This window comes from Cyprinus carpio, chromosome A3 (genome assembly GCF_018340385.1).
Source record: "Cyprinus carpio isolate SPL01 chromosome A3, ASM1834038v1, whole genome shotgun sequence".
Taxonomy (NCBI): Eukaryota; Metazoa; Chordata; class Actinopteri; order Cypriniformes; family Cyprinidae; genus Cyprinus; species Cyprinus carpio.
In genome coordinates, this window is record NC_056574.1 from 9,385,093 (window position 1) to 9,403,469 (window position 18,377).

General features: G+C 40.4%; 3 protein-coding genes across 6 annotated transcripts in view; all 3 read left to right on the top strand.

The window, feature by feature from the left end:
- The first annotated feature begins 1,605 nt into the window (after window positions 1-1,605).
- LOC109093122 (cytochrome P450 2K1-like) lies at window positions 1,606-9,830 on the top strand. The gene is made up of 9 exons (XM_042717585.1): window positions 1,606-1,845; window positions 1,935-2,097; window positions 2,822-2,971; window positions 3,061-3,221; window positions 7,191-7,370; window positions 7,477-7,618; window positions 7,707-7,891; window positions 7,978-8,119; window positions 9,269-9,830. Exons 1-9 carry the CDS (start codon window positions 1,642-1,644, stop codon window positions 9,454-9,456), a joined length of 1,515 nt encoding a protein of 504 aa, XP_042573519.1. The 5' UTR covers window positions 1,606-1,641; the 3' UTR covers window positions 9,457-9,830.
- Window positions 9,831-11,702: 1,872 nt separating this feature from the next.
- Window positions 11,703-17,231, top strand: LOC109055234 (cytochrome P450 2K1-like). 3 transcript variants are annotated; one of them, XM_042717568.1, is made up of 9 exons: window positions 11,704-12,043; window positions 12,133-12,295; window positions 12,815-12,964; window positions 13,057-13,193; window positions 15,416-15,595; window positions 15,811-15,952; window positions 16,040-16,224; window positions 16,305-16,446; window positions 16,863-17,231. In XM_042717568.1, exons 1-9 carry the CDS (start codon window positions 11,807-11,809, stop codon window positions 17,048-17,050), a joined length of 1,524 nt encoding a protein of 507 aa, XP_042573502.1. In that variant the 5' UTR covers window positions 11,704-11,806; the 3' UTR covers window positions 17,051-17,231. The 3 variants fall into 3 exon arrangements, with proteins under 3 accessions (XP_042573508.1, XP_042573502.1, XP_042573496.1); XM_042717562.1 differs by having other exon boundaries at window positions 11,707-12,043; window positions 13,057-13,217; XM_042717574.1 differs by lacking the exon at window positions 15,416-15,595 and having other exon boundaries at window positions 11,703-12,043; window positions 13,057-13,217.
- Window positions 17,232-17,386: 155 nt separating this feature from the next.
- The window catches only part of LOC109055236 (cytochrome P450 2K1-like), a 42,264-nt gene continuing 41,273 nt past the window's right edge, over window positions 17,387-18,377 (top strand). For both annotated transcript variants that reach the window (XM_042717598.1, XM_042717597.1), the window contains exon 1: window positions 17,387-17,895. In XM_042717598.1, the coding sequence (XP_042573532.1) occupies window positions 17,698-17,895 (198 nt within the window). In that variant the 5' untranslated portion in view covers window positions 17,387-17,697. The remainder of the gene's footprint in view (window positions 17,896-18,377) is intronic.

The window sequence follows — 18,377 nt, forward strand, 5'->3', positions numbered from 1 at the left end:
ACCAAGGTCCTAGAGTCTGGAGGAAGGGTGGAGAAGCTCATAGCCCAAGTTGCTTTAAGTCCAGTGTTAAGTTTCCACAGTCTGTGATGATTTGGGATCCAATGTCATCTGTTGGTGTTGGTCCATTGTGTTTTTTGAAAATCAAAGTCACTGCACCCGTTTACCAAGAAATTTTGGAGCACTTCATGCTTCCTTCTGCTGACCAGCTTTCTGAAGATGCTGATTTCATTTTCCAGCAGGATTTGGCACCTGCCCACACTGCCAAAAGCATCAAAAGTTGGTTAAATGACCATGGTGTTGGTGTGCTTGACTGGCCAGCAAACTCACCAGACCTGAACCCCAGAGAGAATCTATGGGGTATTGTCAATTAAAAGAACCAAAGACTTAAACTACTTCAGTTTGTGTGCATTGAATTTATTTAATACACAAGTTTCACAATTTGAGTTGAATTACTGAAATTAATGAACTTTTCCACAACATTCTAATTTATTGAGTCTGGAATTATAATAACATTTCATCACTCTGGAATTATAAGGTTTTATTTGCCATTTTTTTGTCAAAATTGATGGAATACAAAAACATTGAAGCTCAATTTCCCCAAATGGCTCAGAATGCAGATAGAACCTTATAATTCCAAGGTGACAATTTGAATATGCAGCACATTATCACTGAATGTGACGTGTGATAGATAATCAGCCTAATGTCAAAAGGTCACACACCTAGTTTTGGGGATGAAAGCAAATGTTATCAAAGATCTTTATTGGGGCATCTCCCACATCAGAAGAACAGGTTTTGTTTTCTTTATTCTTGCCTGTTCTGTTGATGCGAGAGTTAAACCATCTTCCAGTCGCATCTGAAGTATTTATATTGACCACACATAAAACAGCTTGAAACAATAGATTTGTGAAATTTGCATGAATGACTGAGACCTGAGGGGAAGGAGAGGGTGTGAGGAGTCAGGAACTCAGCCTGGGGAGGAAGTGATGAGATTGGGCCAGCTGTAGATCCTCTCTTCAGATTAGTGAATTCTTTTTTTTATTACAGGATAGGAATCTTGAATTCAGTTTTGGTAAAGGCCATCCTTACATTTGATTTTAATACTCACCCAAAAACACTGATGATTTGTGTGTGTGTGTCTGATTTAATTCTTATAATGTTTACACTGCATCCAAAGTAAATAACATAACAATTTGTACATTTTTGGTTAAAGATCGGTGTTACTCATCTGAACACACCATAAGGTATAGGCGAGAGGTTACACAGGACTTAAGTTGAATAAAGGTCACAGATCTCTGTGTTATAGTTCAGACGTGCTGATTATTGTCAGCTGTAGACAATTTCACAATATTTAGTGCATATATAATCCAAAAAGCATGGAATGATATTGGTGCAAAGATTATTGTTGAAGCTAAACTTTTGCTTTGATGGCCTGTTATATTATGTTGTATGTTATACATTCCTGTCCTGTTTTAACATGCTAAAGAATATTGCCGATTCATCACAGCATGACACATACCTGCTAATCACACCAACCCATTCTTCTCATGGATTTAGAAAAAAATGTTAGGTTTAGGACCCTCCCTTACACAGCTGCTATAAATGTGTGAGTGCATCAGTTGAGGAGAGTGCCTCAGAGAGAAAATGTCTGTTGTCGAGTCACTGCTGCAGTTTTCCAGCACAGGTACATTACTGGGAGCTTTGCTGTTGCTTCTGGGTTTGTATTTGCTTTCCTCTGGATCCGAATCTCAGAAAGAAGGGAAAGAGCCACCGGGACCCAAACCACTGCCGCTGTTGGGGAACCTGCTGACCCTTGACCTCACGAGACCCTTTGACACATTTTTTGAGGTGAGAACTTGACTTAAACACATTCAACCAGTAATAGTAGCCTAACATTTTGAGATTTGTTTGTAAATGTCTTTCTCTGCGTCCTCCAGCTCTCCAAAACCTACGGGAACATATTCCAAGTGTTTCTGGGTCCTAAAAAAACTGTGGTCCTAGTTGGATACAAAACCGTCAGAGAAGCTCTTGTGAATCATGCAGAAGAGTTCGGAGACAGAGATATTGCACCTAGTTTCAGGATAATGAATGACAAACATGGTAGGATGTTTCATTTTTCTGCCTCAAATGAATGTGCAAAATGTAAATGTGTCATGATCTCTGTCTGTTTCTGGTGTCTTCATTGTTGCCTTCATGTTTCCCTGCTAATCTCTTCCCTTGTTTGTTGCCATGGACACTCATTGGACCACACCCATCTGCTTGTTAGTTTCCATAGTTACTTATTAGTTCAGCTCAGTATATACTCCTGTGTTTCAGCGCTTGTTTGTTGATTCCCTGTTGATGCTCCTGTATTGGATTTTTGGTCTAGCTCCTGCTCTTGCTCAGTGTTCCTTTGTTATATACCCTGGTTTATTTTCTTGTTTTGTCAATAAACTACTTGCATTTGGATCCGCCTCACCTCATCTGTGTCCTAGCATATCAAACTGCTAGATATTTCATGAAACAAAGATGTTGCTCAAGCTTTTAAACCTTTATGGCCTCATTACACTCAAATGGGTTTAACTGCATGAAATAAATTTGGCACATGGTCGTTATAAGGATATATAAAAAATTGGGAAGGAACCAGCCAATTTAACAATGAAAAAACAAAAATGCATTTAACTATATGACTGTTGGCTTGAAATTCTGCATGTCTTCAATGAGTATATGTAGGTAGAACATTTTTTTTTTCTTTTATATTTTTGTTTGCCAGTATGTCTAACTCACTGCATAATCATTCTCTACTAGTGTTGCTGGGACTCTAAGATGGTTTTGTGTTGATCAGGGATCATCTTTTCCAATGGAGAGAACTGGAAAGAAATGCGACGCTTCGCTATCAGCAACCTTCGCGACCTTGGGATGGGCAAGAGAGGAAGTGAAGAGAAAATCATAGAGGAAATTCAGTATCTGAAAGCAGAGTTAGATAAGTTTGAAGGTACAAGCTGAGATACGTACAGTACACACATGCAATCATGTTCTTAGTTCATAAGATCCATTGAGAGACGGTTTGTTTCCTCTTCACAGGGAAACCCTTCAACACGACACAGCCTGTGAACTACGCTGTGTCAAACATCATCTCGTCTATCGTGTACGGCAGCAGATTTGAATACACAGACCCTCGATTCACTGAAATGGTCAACAGAGCAAATGAGAATGTTCACTTTGCTGGATCGACTTCTATGATGGTATGTATGATTTATATGCTGACACTGGTTTATCAACTACTGACAGGCATTACAAAATCTATTAATGTTGCATATGGACCTGTTTTGTAGTGTTAGATGAAGTACCCAAATCAAGTACTTGAGTAAAAATACAGATTACCTTAAAAAAAAAAACTCACAAAAATAAGTCAATAAGATCAGTGCAGACTTTTATGTACTGATCTACAGATAAGCAAAAATATTATTTCATTACCAAAACGTCATACACCATTACAACTCTTGAAACTACATCAATTTAAAGTTACTGATAATTCAAGTGTGCAATAAATAGCAAAATATACCACATTATTTTAAAAATGAGGAAAAACAAAATGTGTGTAAATATGTGGTGACAAATAGTATAAAAATAACAGAACACTAGGCAAGATGAACACTATGCAAACATACTAGTTTTATAGAATTTGAAACTACAGCTGCTCGGAAGATGCATGCATTAATTTGTGATTATTTAAAGTTTTTAGTCCATAACGTCTCAGTTACGTATGTAATCCTCGTTCCCTGAGGGAGGGAATGGAGACTTCACGTTGGTGACCGACAAATTGGGATCTCGCTTCGAGAGACCAGTCTACTTTGAGTGTAACTAAACGAGCCAATGCAGATTTACATGCAATTATTGCATCCAGCTGCCGCTGATCACAGCATGAGCATAAAAAGGCAGCCGGTGCAATGCATACCAGGTTTTCGCTGAGGAGCCGAGTGGTGACACGGTCGCTCAGCGGTGGTATAGCAATCGTGGCGATTGGATGTGACGTCTCCGTTACCTCCCTCAGGGAACAAGGGTTACATACGTAACCAAGATGTTCCCTTTCAGTCGGTCATTCTTGGGATTCCCTACCAAAGTGCCATGGATGCTGCTCCTTCTAGTGCCCTGTGCGAGCCACCTGCGCCCCTTTTTGGTGTAGGCCGGGGCTTGCAACAAGAACACCATTCACTGTTGTTGTAGCACTACCCACTCAGTGAGATTGGATAACACTAGGAAAACTTACCTGTTCCACTTGGAACAGGGACGCTGCGGAAGCCCCATCCTTCCCGAAGGAGGTTTTGGAACCAAATACACATATGAACATCCATTTAGGTGTATATGGAAAATTGGAGGTGATTGTAACCCTCTTGAAAATGGCAGAAGTCTGCTGGGGAGACGGGCTTTGAGGCTATACCATGGACTTTACACATATGGGATCCACTTAGGTCTCACATATGGAACCTAGCCTTCTACTGGTTCTCAAGGATTCATCAAGTGAAGGCCTGGTGCCGGACATTCTGCCATGTCTAGTTGCTGATGGGATGGAGGAGCTTGACAGGATCTACAGTATGGACACTCTGGAGCAGTTTTAACAAGCTGACACTAACCAGGGCCTCTCAGTGCCACTACCCGTTTGAGGTGAGAACACAGGAGGATACTGGCTCCACACAAAAGCTATAGAATCTAGTGAATGTGTTGGGGACTTCTATTAGAGTGAGCTCGCAACCTGAGTGGGCAGGGGACACCCTGTGCCTGATAAACCAAGGCAATGGCATCCACAATCCAGTGGGCCATCCTCTGCTTAGGGATGGCCTTCCCCTTCTGCCGGCCTCCGTAACAGACAAAAAGCTGGTCTGAGGTCCTAAAGCTTTGTGTCCGGTCTATGTAGCATCTCAAAGCTCGGAAGGGACAGAGCAAAGCTAGGGCTGTGTCTGCCTCCTCCGGGGGCAGTGCTTGCAGGCTCACCACCTGATCCCTGAAGGGAGTAGTGGGAACGTTGGGCACATAGCTGGGCCGGGGCCTCAGGATTACCTGGGAGTCAGCCGGCCAAAACTCTAGGCACATATATTCGACCGACCCCCTAAGAAACCTGATGACCAGGTTATGCTTACCTACCGACTTCCCTTCCACGGGGTCATGGTTAACAGCAATTGCAGTGACATAGACTTTAAGGGTGGAGGGAGACAGCCTTCGTGCCAACCCTTGCTGCAAAAAGGAAAGCACAACCCCTAAACTCTGAGGTCTTCTCGATGAGAAGAATACCACTCAACGAACAGATTCCACTTCAAGGCGTAAGTGTGTCTCATAGACGGTGCTCTTGCCGAAGTGATGGTGTCAACTACCTCTTGGGGTAGGTCACCAAGAACCTCTGCGTCCCATCCAGGGACCAAACATGAAGTTTCCAGAGGTCTGGACGCAGGTGCCACAGGGTGCCTCATCTCTGAGTGAGTCCAAGTGGGCCAATACGGCACAAGTACCTACAGACCCGGGAGGGGAGACACGGTTTCCGGCAGTAAAAGGTGCCGTCCATGACCTGGTGAGCTCCTCATGCACCTCTGGGAAGAAAGGCACCAAGGCGGGGCACTGAGAACCATTGCGAACCACCCCGAGAAACCAATCATCCAACCATGTTTCCACTAGAGCCCTACCTTCTTGGCAGCCCGGGAAAGCATAGCTGTCATCTCTGGATCCGATTCAGGCATTACCACCGTCACGGAGGGCGGAAGTGCAGCTGAATCTTCCTCAGAGAGCTTTCCCTCCGATGCAGTGATCGACATCCAGTCGTCGGAAGGGGCCCCACATGACACCGCTGGTATGTTCTTTGAAGAGGGCCCAGCGCATTCCACTGGCTGCTCAACTGGTCTGGAGGTGCTAGAGGAGTGGTGGGCCCCGAGGGTTGGTTCCATGAGGGGCTTGCTACCACTGTCACCCTGAAACCACCCGTGCTACTGCCTGAAGTAGTCCAGCCACCAGGACGAGCACTAGATCGGGGCAGAGGCAATGGAACTCAATTCCCTTGTCTTGAATGGAGCAGAACGATGTTGTCGCTCGGCTCCGAAGTGAAAAGCTGGTGTGCATTGTACCAGCTGCTTTTTTATGCTCATGCTGTGATCAGCAGCAGCTGGATGCAATAATTGCCTGCCAATGTGCATTGGCTCGTTTAGTTACACTCAAAGTAGAATGGTCTTTCGATGCGAGATCCCGATTTGTCAGTCACTGACGTGACGTCGAGAGTGACCAACTGAAAGGGAACAAACAGTCAGTGAGGCACAGATCCCATATAATAGGCTTAAAGGAATATTCCACCCCAAAATGAAAATTTTGTCATTAATCACTTACCCCCATGTCGTTCCAAACCAGTAAAAGCTTTGTTCATCTTCGGAACACAATTTAAAATATTTTGGATGACAACCGGGAGGCTTGTGAATGTCCCATTGACTGCCAAGTTAATTACAGTGTCAAGATCCAGAAAAGTATGAAAGGCATCATCAGAATAATCCATCTGCCATCAGCGATTCAACTGTAACATTATGAAGTGACTTTAATACTTTTTGTACGCGAAGAAAACAAAAATAATGACCTTATTCAACAATTTGTCTCCTCTGTCTCTCCGCATCACCATAGCACCATTTTGGAGAATATCTGCTGAACATAAGCAGTGTACCGCTCTTCTGTGTCAGCTGCGCTGCACAGATGTGCTGTTTTCGTTCAAATCAAAGCATAAGCAAGTGGAAAATGTATCCTTGTGTCATGGCTGACACAGAATAGTGTATATTCTTGGATATTTGAATATTCTCTAAAATTCTTCACAAAATTTCATACATAAACAGTTCAGTGAAATACTTACTGGATCGCTTTGAATGGATCACTGAATCAAAAGGTGATTGACTCGAGAACAGCTGCAAGTAGATCAGTCTGATTAGTGAATGAACTGGAAATTGCGAGCAGACTCAACAGGTTCTTTGAAAAGAATGAGCTTGTCCATGAAGACCTCGCTTCTCAGAACGGGTCTTGATTTCTTCAGTTTTAAATAAAAAAGAACAATATGTTTTTATGAAATGTAGTGTGTTAAAAAAGTACAACATGTATAGTATGATTATGCTGTGGAATGTAGTAAATGAAAAAAATGCATCTCTAGAGAATATGTGTCATCCAGTCTTTCTTGTGTCTCTGAATTGCATTTCTAGATTTATAATATATTTCCTTGGTTGGGTCCAATCATAAAAAACAAAAGGATTATTGTAAACAATATTGTGCAAAGTAGACAACATATGACTAAGTTGATCAATGGACTTCTGGAGACTCTGAATCCACATGACAGCAGAGGATTTGTCGAATCCTTTCTCATCCGCAAACAGAGCGACGAGGTATGTAATTTTTTTTGTCTACAACATTTTTGATGATCCCCTTTACTGTAATAATAAGAAATTCAGTTGGTGAATAAATATGCATTTTCTGGATTGCATTTGACAGCAATCAGGCAAGAAAGACTCATACTTTCACCAGGACAATCTTATGATGTCTGTGACAGATCTGTTTGTTGCTGGTACTGACACCACAGGAATGACTCTACGCTGGGGTTTGATGTTTATGGCCAAATACCCTCATATACAGGGTAAAAACACAGTAATATAAAGAGTATTTCCTCAATGCTGAATTCAATGGTGTCCAAAGGAACAAATATGTGTTGTATTTGTGGGCAGATCGAGTTCAGGAGGAGATTGACAGAGTGATCGGTGGACGTCAGCCAGTGGTGGAAGACAGAAAGAAATTACCGTATACAGATGCTGTGATTCATGAAACCCAGAGACTGGCAAACATAATACCCTTGAATCTCCCGCATATGACCAGCTGTGACGTTACCTTCAATGGATACTTCATCAAGAAGGTCAGAGGGAAGAATAAATACATATAAAGCCAAGAGAAGATACCCTGTGCATCTTGAACATTTGGTCTTTTCTCTCTATCTTTTAGGGCACCACTGTAGTTCCTCTGCTGACATCTGTTTTGAAGGATCCAAACGAATGGGAAAAACCAAACAGCTTTTACCCAGAACACTTCCTTGATGAGAAGGGCCAGTTTGTGAAGAGAGATGCTTTCATGCCCTTTTCTGCAGGTACGGTGAAACTTCAGCTCAAGGCCGTAACCATGTCCACATTAGGGAGGTCAAAGCAGTTTTTGATAGTAATGGTCTTTTTTATTTAAAGGAATTAAATTAAAGTTAAACCAGTTAAAGAACTGAAATTTATTATAAAATTAAGCATTTGAAATTCTTGCAAGTAATATTTATATTTTAAAAATATGCACACATTCACTCTTGATGCTGGAATATAGCCTACTACACAACTTTTGAATAATTGAATTTTAATAATGACTTTTATGTCATAATTAAGATTAACCAAAGCATGATTTTTATGTGTAACGGCCTTCCATACATGTAAAATCTGTGCACCAAAAAACTGTTAAGAAAACATAAATAAATCAGCCATTCAAACATGATTTATCACAGTTTCTGGCTCTGACTTTCAGCAACCTGCACCAACTTCTCCAGATTGGTTGTGTCTTTTAATATTTGCCTCAATCATATCCTTAATCAAAGCTAAACAGTTCGTAAATGGCTCCTTTAATGCTTGTCTCAAAACATTAATTTATGAAATACATGAATCGCTTAAACAGCCTAATTAAACAAAAAGGTCTAGTAGTTTGCCTCACTGGATATTACAGTCGGTCATTTAACATTACTATGAAAGTTGTCAAATATATATTTAGTTGCTTATGTTTCTCTTTCACTGTTAAAAGAGTTGCACCAGAGTTTGCACTCATCAAACCTGCCTTCTTCTGTTTGATTGGCTACTTCAGTCATTTTTGACATCAGGTGTGTTCGACTTCATACAGACCGATTGGTGAGAGTTGTCGCTAGAAGTGAATTAATCAAAATATTTGTCATATACACAGACGTTTCAGAGATGTTTTCATGAAGCAACAGAAAAGCAGCAGACTTTGATGCACATGTCACAGTGACATAGCATCGACGCTGTCTCAATTCAGATAAAATCTCTAACCAGCGTGCACTGCTTCAGGTCAATCACTGATCAGTCTGTGCAGAGCTGCATGAAGTCGAACACACCGACTGATGAGCTGAGGCAGACCAGCCAATAGAGCAGCAGCCCTCCAGCTCCCATTAGCTCTGTTCTGAAACCTATAGTGCTGCCCTTCTAGACAACATTTTTAACACACGATTCAACAGCCTCTCTCTCTTTCTCAGGACGCAGGATGTGTCTTGGAGAGAGTTTGGCCAGGATGGAGCTCTTCCTGTTCTTCACCTCGCTCCTTCAGAGCTACCGCTTCACAACTCCACCTGGAGTGTCTGGAGATGAGCTGGATCTCAAAGGAGTAGTCGGATTGACTTTGAATCCATCTCCACACAAGCTGTGTGCGATCAGACGCTCCTGAATGAAGAAAATACGTTAGAAATTTCCCGGTTCCGCCTAATGGTTCCGGTTCCATTAAAATCATTAAACAACTATTCAAAAATAGTGGTAAGGAAAAATGCACAATACTCAGCTACTCAATGCTCAATACTGTTTATTACTTAATTACTTAATTTAAAGGTTGGCAATGTCAAAATTCAACATATATATTTCAGTATACGGATCTTCATAAGTAAGGTTGGGTATGGTTCGAAATTTTCCAGTTCTAATTCCGGTTCCATTTAAATTAACTATTATTATGTTTTTTTTTTACTATTTTACCTTCATGGAATGTAGTATTGCTGGAAGGTAGTAAGTAATGTTGAGTAATGCTAGTCCATCAATCAGCATGTGCTTCAAAGTTGATGTTTTTTACATTATCAGTAACATTTTGCTTTTCAAGCAGGAATAAGCTGGTTGGCCAAATAGTCCCTTGAGGGCTAAGACACTTGTTTATTTCCCTAAATTAATGAAATATAAACTGTTATATTTATGCACATGTAAGCACACACTACATAAAGCCCCTATTTTACAAATAATAATGCAGTCAGGAGATGGTGTGATGCAATGAGTGGTTTCCACATTTGTAAACATTTAAAATCCATGAAAATAAATATTTTCTATCACTTTGTTTATCACTCTTGAAATGACCTGTACACTAAATAATCTAACCCTCATGCTTGCATAACAATAGCAGTCTATTTATTTAATGGTCCAAGTTGAAGTCAGTATGTATATTAATGACAATATGGGACAAATATAATGTATTTTAGTGGCCGCAGGTGCTGCGCGCTGCCGGTACATGCACAGTTATCAAATGCGCGAGTGCGATCACAGTCGTGGGAAACGTGTGTTCAGATAAAGACGCTGCGCGGAGCCGTTAGATTATAAATCACTGAAGAATGTTGTTACTGATTGTTTAAAGAAATAAAAACTTATTCTAGTTTTATAGGCTATTTAAATAAAGCCAAATAACGACCTTCCCGCTTGATAAAAGACAGTCTGTAAGCAGCCTAGGACTAACAATTTCCTTTTATCGAAAAATTTAGCATAGTAGACGGTTCTGCTGATAATTAGAACATGTTTATCTTTGAATATGCTTTATTTGACATCTGTCCATAAATTCATTCACTGTGATTGTGGTGTTATTTTTATTTTCATATATTTTTTTAAACTCACGTGTTTTACCTATAAAATCAAATATTTTGAGAAAATATCTGTGACCCATTTTTGAGAGCTGACTTGATTGACAGGACCACTTAGTGTTTGACACATGGTTTTACATACTAAAGCCTCTGACGAAATGTTCTATTGCCTAATCAGGTCTATGAAAGCAGGTCCGTAGATACACTCATGACCTTTGTGTCTCATTGGCAAGATTAATAGATCACACCACAACAATAGCTCAGTGTGAGTCTCGCAGATAATGAATGAAATCACATCATGTTAACTGACATTAAGTTATACAATGCTAAACATATTATTTAAATGTAAATATATATCAAAATATTTAAAAAAAAGTGTTTCATTAAACATTGTAAAATGTTATATTATTTATTTGTCACTTATTTTAAGGTATTGTTTGGCTTCAAATGGCCTGGCATATTGCACACATACAGTTTATGAATCACTTTTGTGATACTTTTTGTGGTGCTTCTGTGTCCTTATTCTCTTTCTCATGTGCTGTGACAGATTCTGTTCAAAACAGGTTCAGTTTGGTTTCTGCTCAGTTCCTGTATAACGACAACAGATCACGAACCACACCCCTCCAGCCTTAAATCTCCAGTTTTAATAATGTTTAAATGTGTGCAAATGTTTTTCCTTTACAGTGTGTGTGTGTGTGTCTGATTGAGTTATTATAAAGTTTTAAATCTAAACAAAGTAATAAAGGCTCATAATAGCAATTTAAAGTCAAACATATCTAGATTGGAGTCAAGATTGGTGTTGCTTATCATGCTTATCATGGTTAGTAGTTTGATTTTTGATAGCTCTGTGGGTCACAATTCAGACCTGCTCATTATTTGCTGGCAAATAAACACATTATCACAACATTTGGTCAATATATAAACCAAAAATCATGTTTTAATTATGTAATAATTAAAAAATAATTAATTAAGTGCAATAATAGAGGTCTGTGATTGTGGTAAACCTGACTTACTGCTTTTATTGCTTGCTTCCTGTCTTGGTTAAACGGGTTGTAGAAGATTGATTATTTACCAAAGGGAGTCACATACATGCTGATGTAATCACACCAACCCCTTTTGTTTTTCTTTTTTTGTTATTGTTTTTTGTGATCACACAAGGTCCCTCCCTTACACAACAGCTATAAATGTATGAGTGCAGGAGCTCAGAAGCTCAGAGAGAAAATGTCTGTTGTTGAGTCACTGCTGCAGTTTTCCAGCACAGGTACATTACTGGGAGCTTTGCTGTTTCTTCTGGTTTTGTATTTGCTTTCCTCTGGATCCGAATCTCAGAAAGAAGGGAAAGAGCCACCGGGACCCAAACCACTGCCGCTGTTGGGGAACCTGCTGACCCTTGACCTCACGAGACCCTTTGACACATTTTTTGAGGTGAAAACTTGACTTAAACACATTCAACCAGTAATAGTAACCTAACATTTTGAGATTTGTATATAAATGTCATTCTCTGCATCCTACAGCTCTCCAAAACCTACGGGAATATATTCCAAGTGTTTTTGGGTCCCAGAAGAACTGTGGTCTTAGTTGGATACAAAACCGTCAAAGAAGCACTTGTGAATCATGCAGAAGAGTTCGGCGACAGAGATATTGTACCTGGTTTCAGGATAATGAATGATGAGCATGGTAGGATTCTTCTTTTCTTGTTTTCTGCATCAAATAAACGTGCAAACTTTAAATGCTAGACATTTCACAAGACAAACATGTTGCCCAAGCTTTCAGAACTTCATGGCATCTCCAGGCTAAGGAAATGTACTCAAATGTGTATGACTACTGACAGAAATTAGATTTTCATTGAATTTGCCATGATATGAGCTCATTACAAGGATAAATACAACCAGCCACTGTAACAATGAAAAACCTAAAAATGCTGTTATTACGGGACTGTTTGCTTGAAAGTGAATGCTGTCTTTAATCAAGGAGTATAGATGGGTTCTCATAAATAATTAGTGAAAATAAGTTTTTACATATTTAAAGTAATATAAATTAATTTGCAAATAGATTAATCATTAATTAACCTGCCGTACAATGCTTTTATTATATCTAACACTGTATATGTGCTAAAAGTTCAAGGTTAGTGTACTCACTGCATAATCATTCTCTACTAGTGTTGCTGGGACTCTAAGATGGTTTTGTGTTTATCAGGGATCATATTTTCCAATGGAGAGAACTGGAAAGAAATGCGACGCTTCGCTATCAGCAACCTGCGGGACCTTGGGATGGGCAAGAGAGGAAGTGAAGAGAAAATCATAGAGGAAATTCAGTATCTGAAAGGAGAGTTTGATAAGTTTGAAGGTACAAGCTGAGACACGTACAGTACACACATGCAATCATGCTCTTAGTTTATAAGATCCATTGAGAGATGGTTTGTTGCTTCCCCTTCACAGAGAAACCCTTCGACACGACACGGCCTGTGAACTATGCTGTGTCAAACATCATCTCGTCTATTGTTTACGGCAGCAGATTTGAATACACAGACCCTCGATTCACTGAAACGGTCGACAGGGCAAATGAGAATGTTAGGATTAGTGGATCAATTTCTATGTTGGTGAGTATAATCAATATGTCAAGTCAAGTCAAGTCTGCTTAATTGTCAATTCTTCCACATGTACAGTACATACATACATACAGAGAATTTAAATTGCGTTACTCTCAGACCCATGGTGCATACAGATAACAGTAGAGCCTAAAAATACAGATGGATACAGATCAAATCTAAAATATAAAATACAACTATATAAATAAGGGCATGTAAAAAAATAATAAAAATAAAAATAAAGTTAATAAAGCAGCACATGGCAGATAGAGTGCAAACCAGTGAGGTGAACAAACAGTGCAGATAAAAAAATTGTAGTGCAAAAAAAGCTTATTCAGTCTGATTAAAGTGACAAAGGGCTCAGAAAGCAGTTCTTTTATTTAAACTGACTGAAGAGGTAGTAGAATGATGTAAGTACTATGCTGAATGAGGTAGTGAGCAGACCAATGCTGCACAAAGTGACTGGTGCATGTCATTGTATGTTAGTGGGAAAGGGGGGAGTAGAAGGACCTGGGGATGTGGGACCTGGTATGTGACAGCCTGATGAATGAAGCTGTGTGACGGGTGTGTGGGACCACCTGCAATGCAGAGGGCTTTGCGAGTGAGATGGGTTCCATAAATGTCCTGAAGGGAGGGGAGAGAGACACCAATGATCTTCTCAGCTGCTCTCACTATGCGTTGAAGAGTCTTCCGGCAGGACGCGTTGCAGGCGCCATACCACACAGTGATGCAGCTAGTCAGGATGCTCTCGATGGTGCCTCTGTAGAAGGTGCACATGATGGGGGCTGGGGCTCTAGATCTTCTCAGTTTGCGGAGGAAGTAGAGACGCTGCTGTGTTTTCTTGGCCAGTGCTGTAGTGTTGTCGGTCCAGGAGAGGTCCTCTGTGATGTGCACACCCAGGAACTTGATGCTGCTCACTTTCTCCACAGTCGCACCGTTGATGGTCAGAGAAGCATGCTGAGTGTGCACTCTCCTGAAGTCAACAACAATCTCCTTTCGTCTTCTTCACATCCAGAGAGAGATTGTTGTCAATGCACCACCCGGCCAGGCGGCTCACCTCACTCCTATAGTTTGTCTCATCTCTGTTGCTAATGAGACCCACCACGGTCGTGTCATCCGCAAACTTAATAAAGAGGTTGGAGTTGTGTGACGGTGTGCAATCGTGGGTCAGCAGAGTGAAGAAGAGAGGGCTCAGCACACATCCTTGGGGGGCCCAAGTGTTCAGTGTGATGGTGCTGGATGTGTTGCTACCGACCCCTACTGCCTGAGTTCTTCCAGTCAGAAAGTCCAACAGCCAGTTGCACAGTGAAGTGTTGAGTCCCAGCTCGATCAGTTTGTGAATGAGCTGTTGAGGTATGATTGTGTTGAATGCTAAACTGAAGTCTATGAACAGCATTCTGACGTATGAGTCCTTTTTTGTCTATATGTGTGAGTGCTGAGTGGATGGCAGTTGTGATGGCATCATCGGTCGAGCGGTTGGACCTATATGCAAACTGGAATGGGTCTAGGGAGGGGGTGAGGGCAGACTTGATGTGGTGCATGACTAGCCGTTCAAAGCACTTCATGAGGATGGGAGTAAGTGCAACAGGACAGTAGTCATTGAAGCAGGATGGAGACAGCTTCTTCGGGACTGGAATGATGGTGGTAGCTTTGAAGCATGTGGGCACTTTATTGTCCAAAGAGCGTACGTTAGCCAGTACGATGGCTTGTGTGGGTTAGCCGTTAGCCTAGCCCAGATACCTCCACGATTACCCCTCTTCTGCTTCCTCTCACGCTTCTTGTGGCGCCTCCGCTGTGGGCGAGATGCACTAGTGGCGGTCGGTGATGGTGTAGGCCTCCGGAGCAGACCGAGGTCCTGCAGCTCTTCTGCGTGCGCAGAGTTTAACTCTAAAAATGCGGTTCTGCCGACATCGAGCAGAAACTCTGTATGCACGCTTAAAGACAGGTAGACGCGATGTAGACATACAACAACACTGCGACTCACAAGACAAAAAACACTGTTCTGACGGGACAGAGAGAAGCCGCTGCGTGTGGACGCGCCACCCTCTTGTTAACCAGAAACTGCATTTTGTCCACAGATACTACAAAATCGATTATTTATGTACAAGGCACCCATTTTGTAGAATGAACCCAAATCTACCAAAGAAACCTCTGAAAGTGCATCTCTGGATAACATTTTTTTTTTTTTGTCTCCAATTTTCCATTTCTAGCTTTACAACATATTTCCGTGGTTGGGTCCATTACTGAAAGACAAAAGGATTATTGTAAAAAATATGATCCAAAATAGAGAACAGGTGATGAAGTTGATCAAGACACTTCAGGAGGCTCTGAATCCACAAGACCGCAGAGGATTTGTCGACGCATTTCTCATCCGCAAACAAAATGACTTGGTGTGTTTTTAGTGATCCCCTTTACTGTAATAATCAGAATATTCAGGTGGTAGGTGAAAATTAGCAGTTTGCCCAAGATGTGAATAGGTCTGTACTTTCATTCTGGGTTTTGTTGAGTTTATTCAATCAAGCACTTGTCATTTTGAATAAGTCTGTTTTAGCTTATTATGGGGGTAAAGGGAATAAATATGCATTTTGTGGATTGCATTTAACAGAAATCCGGCAAGAAGGACTCATATTTCCATGAGGAGAATCTTATGGTGTCTGTGGCAAATCTGTTTGTCGCTGGTACTGACACCACAGGAACGACTCTGCGCTGGGGTTTGATGCTTATGGCCAAATACCCTCATATACAGGGTAAAACACAGTAATATGAAGAGTATTTCCTCAATGCTGAATTCAATTGTGTCCAAAGGAACAAATATGTGTTGTATTTGTGTGCAGATCGAGTTCAGGAGGAGATTGACAGAGTGATCGGTGGACGTCAGCCAGAGGTGGAAGACAGAAAGAAATTACCGTATACAGATGCTGTGATTCATGAAACCCAGAGACTGGCAAACATAGTACCCTTGAATCTCCCGCATATGACCAGCTGTGACGTTACCTTCAATGGATACTTCATCAAGAAGGTCAGAGAGAAGAAGGGATCGTTAAGTTACCAAGTGAATTATAATATATGTAAAAAACATATTTTCTCTTCATTTTCTAGGGCACCACTGTAGTTCCTCTGCTGACGTCTGTTTTGAAGGATCCAAGCGAATGGGAAAAACCAAACAGCTTTTACCCAGAACACTTCCTTAATGAGAAGGGCCAGTTTGTGAAGAGAGATGCTTTCATGCCCTTTTCTGCAGGTACGGTGAAATTTCAGCATCAGATAAAATAGCTAAAGAAAAAAAAAAAGTGTGCTCATCATACACTACCAGATCTGCAGACTGGCTCTGACTTTCAGCAACTAGCGCTGACTTCTCCAGACTACAAATCTAGCCAAAGTGTATTCTGGCTCTGCAAAATTTTGTCATTTCAATAGGTATCCACATGATTCCATGCAGTTCTCCATGCTTTAATCTTAGCCCATGCTAAATATGTCGAAAACGGCTCTGTTAATATTTTTGTCACATTCCATTATTATGTTAGACCTGAGGCATTTTGTTTATGTTACAGAGCGACATGCAGCTCTCATTAGTTGTGTTCCAAAACCTAGTGTTCTGTCTAAATAGACAGCATTTCAAGCCCAACAGACCTTACAACTCCCCTCTCTCTCACACAGGACGCAGGGTTTGTCTTGGAGAGAGTTTGGCCAGGATGGAGCTCTTCCTGTTCTTCACCTCCCTCCTTCAGAGTTACCGCTTCACAACTCCACCTGGAGTGTCTGGAGATGAGCTGGATCTCAAAGGAGTAGTCGGAATAACGTTGAATCCGTCTCCACACAAGCTGTGTGCGATCAGACGCTCCTGATACTTGACAATCAAAACAAATGATACATTATTTTAAGTTAGAACTGTCATGATTTTGCTTGATCTGAGTAAATGCACAAAATGTTGGTTTGCAAATAAGTAAGTAATATAATAAGTTATATTAATGTGTATAAGAATAATATTGTTAATGAGATAATAAACTTAAAGGTATATTTTCTGATTATATATATATATATTATTTTTTTACTTAATATAATTTTGCTTCTCACTTATCTTCTCACTTGTCTAGGAAAAAAAAAACTATTTAAAAAACAATTCCCACCCTTTGCTATTTGCCAGATCTTCGGCATTTGCTGTACAAAAGCCTTGTCAATATTTTTTCAGACCTGTTAATTTAAGAAAAAATAAAATTACTACAATACAGTAAATGTTTTAAAATAGATAATTGGATGAAAGAGCTGTGCTAATCTAATCTGGGATTTGAAATTTACAGTGGTATACTTCAAAAATATGTTTAAAAATATAATTTTGAACTGTTGCTTTAACTGTAATCTACTGTACATCTACAACAACACTGCATTTTTTGACAGACTCCTCCTCCAAGATCAAATGTAGCCACTCCCACTTCACCTATGCTACATTTGAACTGCACAAGCCTCAAGGTCTTCTGGGTATTGTTCTGTGAACATGGCTCTCATGGAGACACTTCTTCAGGTTTCCAGCACAGGAACATTAATCTGCTGCTTACTTCTGCTCTTAGCTGTTTATCTACTGTTCTTCAGGTCTCAGGGAGACGAAAATGAAACCCCAGGGCCAAAACCATTGCCACTTTTGGGAAATCTGCCAATGTTGGATGTCAACAAACCATATTTGAGCCTGTGTGAGGTAAGTATGAATGAGATCAGTCCTTTTCCCCAAACAGTTCAGCTTTGCTTCGATCGGATTGTTGAAAAACCTGCCTGACGAGTTCTTAAAGAGCACAATTCTGTTTTTCACAGAAAGAAAATATATGATAGTTCAACCAGAAATGACAATTCTGTCTTCATTTACTCACCCTTGTGTCTTTCCAAACTCGTATGACTCCTTTGTTCCATGGAACACAGAAGATATTTTGAACTTGCATAAAATTTACTTACATTGTATGGACAAAATATATGAAGAGTTAGGTTCCAAAACGCAATAAATCCATTTTGATTAATTTGAGTAAAAATGAAATGTGTTTTCTTTAACAAGAAAGTGGCAAGATGAAAACCACTATTTTCTGTTTCAGACTTTCAAATAGCATATTTAGGTCATAATAACATTAAAAATTAAAATCCAGGTTTTGACTTTCAAAGATTTATTATAAAATTTTATTATTACCCCCC